The following is a 10,751-nucleotide window of genomic DNA, read 5'->3' as shown; positions in this document are numbered from 1 at the left end:
CCCAAACCAGTCTGGGATTCTAAATTTAGCACAGGAAATCCCCATTATTTTGAAATAGGCTCATCTTCCCCTAGCATTCTTTTAACCCTTCTCCTGTCACACTGGGCAAATCCCTTGCATCTGTCAAGGCATCTGGGTAACGCGAGGGTGTTATTGTAAGGGGAGCTAGGGCACAAAACCATGTATTCCTTCAGCTCCATGCTGTTTGCCTGTGTATCTCACACGCTAAATATGGGGTAAGCTGCCTTACAGGGTAGGTGTAATTTCACACTTCGGTTTTGCTGCAGCTAACTTGTCCATCTGTCCATACCCTCCATGAAGAGGAGGGGGCACCTGTCTTTTCTAGTTCATATTTACCTGTTGGCTTATTTTAAGATTGCTAAGCTTCCTGGCAGGGACCATGCAATTACTGTTTTTCGTGCCCCTGGCTTTGTGTGGTGGAGTCTTTAAGCCCTTTGTGCTCACGTGTAGATACATCTCACTGCATCCTCCACGTGAGTGTGGGGAGCTGAGGTTGTGCTGTGTTTGTAAAAAGGTTTTCACGTCACTGTTCCTCTTGCAAATGGCCTGAACGAAAAGCACAAGATGTTCTGTAAATGTGTGGCTTGTCCAGCTGTTGACTCTCGCTTTTCAAGCTGGGGAAATGCGTGTCTTCCTAAGTGTAGAACATCCTTCAGCAGCTGTGCTTGGTCTTTATTAGAGCTTTCTCTTGTGACTGAGAGAAAAATCTGGCTTCTTGTCTCTCTGAGTGGCTCAGAGAGCTTTTAGGAAAGGTTAATCTTAGTCCTGTGTTAACACAGGGGATCTGGGGAGATGAGGGTGAGTTTGGGCCCCAGTGAACGCTCCAGGTGTTCCCAGCTGGTGGCATTTTCACTGGGAGCTGTAGAAAAAAGCAAGATCAAAGTCTTAATCCTTCCGTATAAAGGGCTGCCTCTGCCTGACACAGTGCACTAAGTCGGCCCTGTTAATAACTGAGGCAAGCAGTATCACCAAGAGGTACTTCTGGCAGCTGGGGAAGCCTGCCTGGAAATCCCCTTCGAGCTTGCTGACATTTAAAAGCCAACAGTTAGTCCCCGTTAGCTGCCAGCTTTGTTTGAAACGGGATGGATCTTCTTTGTGTGTCTTGTCCTCCCCCTCCAGCCCCGCTGGTCAACTCTCCCAGGCTCTTTACTTTTTCTCTCTCCTTTGTGTGATGGATGACAAACCCAGGAATGGTTCAGGGGGAAAGGAAGGGCGTTCAGCTGTTGTTCAGAGCTCTTGCTGTTGTAGTGGCACTCCCCGCTGAAATGGATGAGGCTTGTTCCTTGGCCAGAGCGGCCGAATGCTGCAAGGATGTAACTGCCTGATGAGCAGGGCTGCTCAGGCTCTATTGCATCTTTCGGGGCCATCTGAGGAGCTGCATGAGTGGTCTCAGAAGACCTGCCCTGTGGATGCAATCCACACTCTGGATCCTACAGGGATTTTCTGCCTGGAAACCTGATTTGACCCTGTTGTGTATGATTTGGGAGCAAAAACTGTCTGCAAACTCATTCTTCTCTCCCAGATTCCATATTTATGCCACAGGGGTGAAGATGGTTTATTTTTGCTGCCCCTCCTCTGAGTAAGGAGGGGAAGGCATTTGTTTTTCTCAGTCTCCCTTGAAGATCCCTAGGGCTTTTAAATGAAGTGTCCTAAGCAGATCAAGTGTATGTGGTCGTGGTACCTGTGTATGGTCTGGGTGGCTCAGGGACCACTGACTGAAGGTCAGAGATCCTCCGAATGTGCAAGCCTGAACGTTTGTTGTGAAAACAAATGGGCAAAGACCTGCTTGTGTCCCACTAATGTGGCAGTGTGACCTTCGCCTCCAAGCATTAAGGAGTTGGGATGGGAGGGACATCTTACCAGTAGCCTCATACCAGTAACATACCCAGAAGTGTGTGGGAAGCCCAGCCTTGTTATTGCCAGTGCTCAGGGACCACTGTGATGGCCCCAGGCTTCTCTCTGCAGGACGAGCAGTGGCTGTTGGGTGCCAAGTGCTAGCTGAAGGCTCGGTGTGTCAGTCACTGGTTACTCTGAAGGAGCAAAATGTGCATTAGGGATTGTCACTGCTGCTTGTGAGCAAGCAAGCTATTCAAGTCAGCGGCTTATTACCTCTCAAGACAAGAGAGGGAGACCTGGGCAAGCTGCTGCCCTTGGAAAAGGTGGTGTCAGTATTCTGCAGTGCCTGATGGGAGCTGTTACCCATCCCTTCTCCATACAGCTGCATTTCTCTCAGCTGGCATCACGTCTTCACATCACTGCACTGAAGCATACAGTGATGGTACAATGCAGTGTCTGCAGCTTGAGAGCTTGGAGGAATAATGCCAGGGTGCGGGGGGCCAAAGTCCTTCCTGGATTAATGCTGGAGTTTTCTTCAGTGACACTGCTCTGACTTTGTTCCAGGGATGCTGTCCCTGCAAGAAAACAGTTCAGCGTGGTAACAAATTAATGAGCCTGATTACTTCAGCTCGGCAAAGATACCATGCTGGTATTGTCATTATGGTTGATTATAGTTGTCTTATCAGGAGACTTGTAACTGCACACCACTGGTGAGACCCCAGAAATGTTATGCTGTAGTTGCCAAGTGTCACCCAGGACTGGACGTTCCTTTGCTTCAAAGGTATTTCAAGGCCACAGGCTTTGATTCAGCCGTGTATTTCAAGGGTAAATTGAGATTTATGCTTGAAAGCAAAGAGCTCCTTCACAGCTGAGAATCTGGACCTTCCTGTTTAACATTTGCAGCCAGCAGGTTGGCAGTGGGTCTAAGACTCAGGCAACTTGAGTGATAAGAGGCACAGATGGAGGAGTGGGCACTGCAGGCTCAATATGCCCCCCTGTAGTGCACTAAGGTGCATACTCGATGGCAGCCAAGCCTTGTTGCTGTCAGTTTAAGTTTGCCTGCTGGCTCTGTAGAAAGCAAATTGCCTCTTTCTTGCTTAAACAGAAACCAGCTTCTGGTCCCAAAGCATGTGCAGAAGTGGCTGGTGCCTCCCTATGCTGCTTGAGGGGCACATTTTCTGTTCCTGCAGGAGACAGGATCCTGGTGTAGATGAACCTTTGATCTGTCCAGCTTAGTCTACAGTACTTTTTTCATCTTTGTGCTATATAGTTGCTGCTACCTATTTGCAGACTAAATCTGGTTTTGTGAAGCTTTATTAAATGGGCTGTTGGGTGCTGTCCTCTTTTTGGCAGGCCTTGGATAACGAAGTCCCTGTTGATGTCATTCACAAACTCACGGCCATTGACAAATGGTTCTTGTATAAGATGCGTGGCATTGTGAACATGGAGAAGATCCTGAAGGAACTGAACAGGTAAGAGAGACCCTAGGACACAATGGTCCTGCTGGGGATCCTTCTACTGGGAATCCTATGGTAAGCCCTGAGCACAGGTGCAGTCAAGGCTGAGGAGTTTATTTTAGTGCTTGGAGTAGCAGGGTTGTCTTAAAACCAAGTTCACTGCCTCACTCGGCCAGAGGAAACACTCTTTTTTGGTAAAAGAACTTCTCTGAGTGCTTGGGCTTCTTGGCTGTTCTCAGGGATTATGGAAGTTTGGGTTTATTTTAGAAAATTGCTTGCTGTATCTCAGAGGCTGAGGCTGGGAATGTGGATGGCATGCAGCGAGTTGCAGCAGCTGCACTCATGTACCTAGGGCAGAGTTAGGTTCAAATGCAGGACTTGTGTCTGACCCTAAGGAGTAGTCAGTCAGGACAGTGCATTTTCCTCGGCCTCACCAATTGATTTTTAAGCTTTTCTGGCTTGCTGTGGTCATGCAGTGTGTGTTGCTTTTGTGCTGCTCTTTCAAACATCTATAATTCCAGACATATTTAAATATAAATCTTCTTCTTTCTTCGAGAAAAATGACCGTATGAAACTAAGCAGGAAAGATAGCAGTAAATTAAATCGTGGGGCTGTATTTCAGTTCCAGCCTCTTGCTGACTTGAGCCTTCCCTCATGGTTTACGAGGTTGGGAGCACCTCCCTGCTGAGTTATTGGCGGTGCGTTGGCGGTTTTTCCGCTCCGGCTACCCGTTGTGCTAGCTAGGTTTCACCACAGGATGGCACTGGGAGCGCAGCACATCACTGAGGTGCTGGTGGTTTCTGCTCTTTGACCAGCTGCCTGGTTTTAATTGAGCAGCTCTTGCTCTCCCTTGCCCCCCGGAACAAGCTGGATCTGGAGCTAAACAAAAATAAATGTGGAGGCAGATGCTGAAGAGAAGGAGTAGCCTGATTATTTACAGAAACCTATTGTTTGGCTGCACAAGATTTTGCCCTCTAACATCCGTGTCATGTTGCATTTGTCTCGAGCGCCTTAAATATACATGTGTGTCTCCTGAGGAAGAAAACCAATGTATCTGGAATGAGTTTGACTTCCTTCTGCTGGAGTGGCATCCTCTGGAATGATGCATGTGGGACCCCAGAGGTTGGCCCCATCCTTGGCTGGTAGCAATCCAGCATGGCTCCACGGAGGCTGATCAAGCCGCACTGCCCGGTATCACTGAGGTGGCTTTCCCTTTCTCTGCAGTGGGTGGCAGGCGATAATACCACTAGTAATGTGGTCAGTAGCTGGTACCATCCTGCGTAGTTTTTCATCCTCCTGGTGATGAGGCAGCAGCCTGTACAGGCAGCCTGCTACAGAAAACCCTTTTGCAGTATCCAACCTTGCGTCTGTCACGCACAACCGATGCTGTGACCCTTGTAAGTGCGTTCGTGCCATCCAACTCGGATTGCTGGTGGTATAAATTAACTTGGTCTCGTTCACTTACTGGTGCAGATTTTCACTCTTACCTTTACTCAGACCTTCCCAAGGAAACTGTCTGGCTGTGTTTTGGTGAGGGCACGTTGGCACAAAGGCAGAGAGCCAGGGAAAAACACTTCTGACCTGACCTGAGAGACTATCCAGTGAGCCACATCAGGAAACACATTTCTGCAATAGCCAAGGGAAAGCTAATTGAGTGATGCAAATGAGACTTGGCACACATGTGCTCTTCCTGCAGCCAGCTGTTTCCAGTCCCCAGGACGCCTGGCATGAGTTTTACCTGGGCTACAGGATCATTTCCAATTGAAAAGAGTGAGCTGTGGTACCATCATTACTTTAAATCTTTCCATTGTTGAAATACAGTTACCAGAACTAGAAGTAGTTACCCTGTTCCCAGGCACTGTTGCTGGTTACAAGCTCGCGTGCTGTTCGGTTGAATCCATCCCTTCCTTTTTGGCTCTGGGTTGGTCTGAGGGTTCTTTGCAGCTAGGTTTTGGATGCAGTTGGAGTTACATCTCTGCAAGAGTTCTCATTTGGGCCCTGCAGAGCTGTTGTAAAGACTGGCAACAGGAGATGGTCTCTGCCAAGAGGAAATTTAGAGCTGGAATGAGTGGATGTGATGGACAGATGGGGAAAGGGGATCAGGGGCAGGTGGAGGCCTTTGTGAGCTGTTCAGCAAGTGGCATCCACACACGGCATGCTGCCTTCCATCCTCGCCACGTGGAACAAATCAGAGGTGAGCAGAAGGCCTCACCGATTTACGCAGGGGATCTGTTTCAAGGTTGTATGGGATAACGTTCTGACTTTTAAACACTTGTCCGTTCTCAGCGGTGTACAGGCAAGGCCAGCCGTTTGCAGGGACAATAGAGGCTGGGAAAGGCACCGTTTGTCCCAGCAAACCTCTTTCCGAGGAAGATTGGCCCTGGAGCTGGTGAGACTGTACAGCTTTTGTCACGCTGCAGCAGTGTTTCCATCTGACTCTGCCTCTGGGCCCTCTAAGGTGGAGAAAGAGTTGTTTCAGGCTGTGTGATTTGGCTGCAGAAAAGCAAATGGCCTGAGTTGAATTGGGAAAAGAAAGCCATTTGGAGAGTACTTGCAAGAATGTCCAGTAATATGACAGACATGTCAAACATGTGCCTCTGCTGCTTCTCCTGTGACCTGCATATTTTTCATTTTAAGTGGAAATTTACATTGTGGGTGTTTTTGTTGTTTTTTGACTGATTACCTTCATACCATCAGTAACGTAACCTTAACCATAACTTCCTCACCACGCACACAGACGAAACCACAGATACATACACACGTGGAAAGAGCCAGCAGCATCCCATGCTGTCAGTTGGTGAGCAGGTGATGGTGTGTGGAGCAGTGCTAGTTGCAATAGGATGTGCTGTTATCAGGAATTTTTTTTCCTTAGATTTGGCCTTGCCTGTCCCATGAGAGAGAAAGAGAGGGGAAGGGCCCTGGAGTGACCTCACTGACAGCTCATCACACTGACAGCTCGTGAAGGAGTGGGAGTTTGAACAGACCATGTCTAGTTGTCTGAGGCAGTGAGGACTCAGACGTGACTTTAAGGCCGGGACTACGGACCCAGTCCAGAGTGAGTCCGATTTGCAATAGGGTCCAGTCACACCACCGTCCTCAAGAGCACAGCTGAAGCCCAGACAAGGAAGTGGCATCTGGGGCCTGTTCAACTCAAGCCACTGGTGGCCTGGCTGCAAGAGAGCCTCTTTTGGAATCTGCATCTCTTCTCTGAACCGTCTGCAGCAAGGATTTGTTTGCATGTGGCCATGGTTATTTTTATCTGCTCCTGATTTTGTGATCCCCAGGAACTGTGGCTGTATGCAAGGAGGATGTATGACAAATGCCATTAAATATAGGTAAAGAGCCTGGTGAAATCATCACTTACACCCGAGTGATGTGGGGACAAGAGCCTTGCTGAAAAGCCGTAGGACCTGTGCTCTAAGTCGCTTAGGCAATGTAGCAATTGAACAAGAAATTGTTAGCATTTGCCTTTACTTGGGAACTCATAGGGATGAGGGAAAAGGAGAGGTGATGGGGTCAAGTTCAGTGCTGGGGAAAATCCGAGTAGGACCCAGGGAATACTGGGCCGTCTTGCAACAGGCAGAAGTGTGAGTGTATTACCCAAAGAGAAACATTTCAATATTGATAAAAGGCTGTGAAGTAGAATTCAAGTGAGAAAAAAGGAGGAGGATGAACCCCATTTTGCAGTTGAGGAGCAAAGCATAGAGTTGGTAAGCGTGGCCAAAGTCTCAGTGGTAGTCTGGCAGAGCAGTGAACTGAGTGAACTCGGTCCTCTTAAATCTCAGCTCTTCAAACTAACCTTAATGAAAACAGCAGACCTTCCTTTAGGTGGATACCACACCATTCCTGAGTAAGCCCATTCCTGAGTATCACTCTTGCCTTTCCTAAAGAGACACGGGTTAATAGAGGGGACAGCAGAAAAAGGTGGGAGGGGGCAGACCCACTGAGGCCCAGCATTTGTAGCCAGGCGTTCTGCTCAGCGGCCCGTGGAAGTTGTTGTTTACCATGAATTCCTCTCGAAGCTCACGTCCTTGGGTCTGTGAAAGGCGTGCTTTGAAAGCCGCGTGCTGGAAGCGTGACTTGATTTCAAACCACGGCCGTGGTGGAGTCGCCACGGGAATGCAGGTGCCAGAATTAAAACCCGGCTGCAGCAGGTGACCAGAGAAGCAGTGCAGGGAGGCAAGACCAGACACCTGTGCCCTTTGGCGGTGGTTCGCAGTGGTTCTGCTGGTGTCGGTGCTTTTGGGCTGGGTCAGAGAGCGTGAGTCGGATCTGGTGTGGGCGCAGAGCAGGTCCAGCGCCGCGCAGCATGGCTGCGCTGGTTTGTACCGTTTGAGGAGCTGTCACTGACATACGTGTAGGACTCGCTTCTAACTAACTGGGAAGATGACTTTTGTCTTCATTGTGAACTGTGGGGCAGAGAAGACTCAGGAACAAATTAGGAATTCAGTACATGAGGAGAATGTAATATAAGCAGCTATTCAGCACTGTTGTTTGTGCTTTGGGTGGATCTGACATAAGATGCTCTCTGTTTGCCTTGTAGAGCCGTTGGTGGTAATTTCACAGCTGTATTTTCTCTCTAAGCATCTGTAAAAACGCAGTATGTATTATTTCCTTAACACAGAGGATGTACAGGCATTGCCCTTTAAAAGCCACTGGGGAATCTCTGTAACTGGTATGTACAATACCAAAAGCAGGGGACTCCATAACATGGCATCCCAGCAAAGACCTCAAAGCTCTCTTTTACCAGGGATAGAAAATAGGCTTTGAGGAAGCATCCATGACCCATTTCTTGGCTGTGTTTTGGTGTGAGCACATCACTTAATCCTAGATGTGAGCCATTCTGGTCTTAGGGCACGGTGTGAGGTTCATGTAACTTAAATCAAGATGTCTACAATGAGATTTATTATCCCAGGGACCTGAATGTTAGAGATGCAGAGCGCTGGAGTGATAGTTGTTCTGTGAGCAAGATTTGTTGGTTTACAGCTCCTGCTTCCCTAAACGCTCCTTTGACAGCTTTTTGTCAGTCATCTCGTGGGCTTCTCAGGAGGGTGAAAACGGTAACAATCTGTCTCCTTGAAGAGAAGCAGGGAGAGAATTTATACACCAATCTCATTGTTTTAACTGTCGCATGTTTGAAATCTTGTAAAACATCAGGAGCAATCAAGGAAGGCACCAGGAGCCTTGAAGCAGAGCGGGACAGTGAGGAAAAGAGGACATAATCCAGCCGGAAGCCAAGTAGGCTTTTGAAACCCTCCAGGTCTGTGGCTACTGTGAAAGGAAGAGCTCTCAGGACTGGGCATTAGGCTTTTTGTTTCCAGTGCTTCTTGCTTTTGGTCCACTTTTCTTGCCGTAGCAAAACTGTAGTGTGGGCTTAAATCCACCCCCTCTGGATTTAGGAAGAGCTGAGTTCAAGACTGGTGGGCTGACCCAGAGTGCGCTCACTTTGCAGCTCCTGTGTCGGGTCCAAGCTACGCGAGCAGCTGCTGAGAGAAACCAGAGGTGAACTGCAGGGGTGAGCCTGTGGGTTTATAGGGCAGACAGCCCATGTGCTTGCTGTGTCCCAGATGCTCCCAGCTCAGGCTTTGGCCCTCTCAGCTCACAAAACATGCCTGATCCTTTTGATCAAAACCTGTTAAGATGCACCTAAGCAATATGCAGATGGCCATAAACTTGACAACATACCTGAAATGAAGCAGAGCCTGATTTAGAAGACAAGAAGGAGTGCTTCTTCCCGTATCAAGCTGGGGCTTTCTGCTGGCACGTTTATTTAGCATTGCTCCTAAACTGGTGGATCAGATGGAAGGCAGTGAAGTGGATGAGAGGGCCGTGCTGAAGCGAGCAGGCTCTCCTGATAATTGCAGCGCTGCCAGCGTTCCTCCAGCCAGTTAATAGATTTCCCCAGGTTCTCTGTGCCAGGTGAAAATTTCCTCATTAAGGGGAATTTATTCCATTTCCTTTTATCGCTTATTATTGAAGAAGTGAGTGGATGGAGTTCCAAAGATGACAGGGTGGAATTTTAAACAAAAAGCAACAAAAATCAACACTGGAAGCTGAAACTGAGGCAGAAGCAAGGTTCAGGAAAAGCTTGCATTGCTTATATGCTGCAAATTGTGCAGGGGACTACAGCTTTCTGAGGAAGTGAACGGCCACTAAATGATGATGGCAGTGTGCAAAAGTCTGATCGTCTGGTTTTGAAGCTCTAAAGCTTCTGACTGTCATTTTCCAAAGGCAAACATTAGGAAAAAGTAGCATTATAGGAGTCTGGAATCATGGCCACTTAATCTTCCCCTGTTTCAGAACTGATTGTGAACCAGCGAGGGAGTTTAATCTTTGGAAGACTTCTTACTCTGTGTTTGAAATGTAAGTGATGCTCCAGGGGAAAGTGGGAGGCAGCGATGTAGGTCTGGGTCATGTGTCTGGGAATAGCTAGAACTGAGGATTTTTTCCTTCGCTTTTTAGCGCAGGACTTCTGGTGAGCTCTTGGAAGGGTTATTTGGGCTCAAGCGTTCAAAGGGATCAGCCTGATTCCGCTCTTGCTGGCTTTAGTGTCTCCAGCATGTGTAAAGGACTGCCTCTGAGCACAGGCGGTGGGGATGCTGGATCTTAAAAATCATCACTGCTTAACCTCTGCGTGTCTGTTTCGCTGTCTAGAAGATATGCATCGCCCTACCATACTGCTTGCATCTTTCTCTATATCCTTTCCGTGAAAGTTGAGATGTAAATCCTAAATATTGCCCTTATTAGTAAACAGAAATTACCCAGGTCTGAAGATGTGTGTCCAGCATGTGCAGAGAGGCAGCCTGATTTTTCCATACAGGTGCTGAGGGTTTGCAGCTCTGATCCAGTTCCCTTTAAACGTGGTGGAGGAATTCTGCTGGCTTACTCTGCCTGCCCCTTCCTCTGGTTGTGCCTCCGAATCCCTGGGAGCTGCCTCAGAGGCTTTTGGCAATTTCTCATCTCATGGCAGATCCTGGTTCCAAGTGCCTGGAAAGCAGCACTGCTGGGTGTTTGACTCTTGACGATTTTCTGTGCCGGTATTAAACGGCAAAACTTACGTCTCCAGGGTTGGGTTGTCAGTTCTAACCTTCCCTGCCTCGTGGTGAGCTGGGTGCGTTTCCTCCACACTGAGCTGCCTCCATGGCAGTGGGAATGAGAAAACCCTTCCTGTCTAGGTGCTGCTTGAATAGAGGCTCCCACCGCCCCTTTCTTATTAGCCACACTGAAAGCTACATCTCTTCATCATCCCTTGGGAATAGCAGAGGGGAGAAAAGCGAGGTTTCATTTCCCCTTCAGGTACTCAGCCTTTCCCTTGCGCGCTGGTTATCCCGTACCAAACCGGTTACCTTTTTGCATGGATTAGTAAGTGTCCTAACCTAATTTAAGCTGCTAGCCCAAGGCAAATGAATAATCACTGCTTCTCTTCTACCCACCCCA

The 10,751-nt window shown here is 48.3% G+C and overlaps 1 protein-coding gene across 1 annotated transcript in view; it reads left to right on the top strand.

Moving 5' to 3' along the window:
* Positions 1–3,210: 3,210 nt before the first annotated feature.
* The window catches only part of LOC104513647 (carbamoyl-phosphate synthase [ammonia], mitochondrial-like), a gene marked incomplete at both ends in the record, with an annotated part of 31,774 nt that continues 24,233 nt past the window's right edge, over positions 3,211–10,751 (top strand). Inside the window, one exon of the mRNA XM_010157078.1 lies at positions 3,211–3,329. Within this exon, the coding sequence (XP_010155380.1) occupies positions 3,211–3,329 (119 nt within the window). The remainder of the gene's footprint in view (positions 3,330–10,751) is intronic.

This window comes from Eurypyga helias, unplaced genomic scaffold (assembly GCF_000690775.1).
Source record: "Eurypyga helias isolate BGI_N326 unplaced genomic scaffold, ASM69077v1 scaffold14958, whole genome shotgun sequence".
Taxonomy (NCBI): domain Eukaryota; kingdom Metazoa; phylum Chordata; class Aves; order Eurypygiformes; family Eurypygidae; genus Eurypyga; species Eurypyga helias.
Note: the sequence above shows the minus strand (reverse complement) of the source record. Positions and strands in the feature narration are given on the sequence as shown.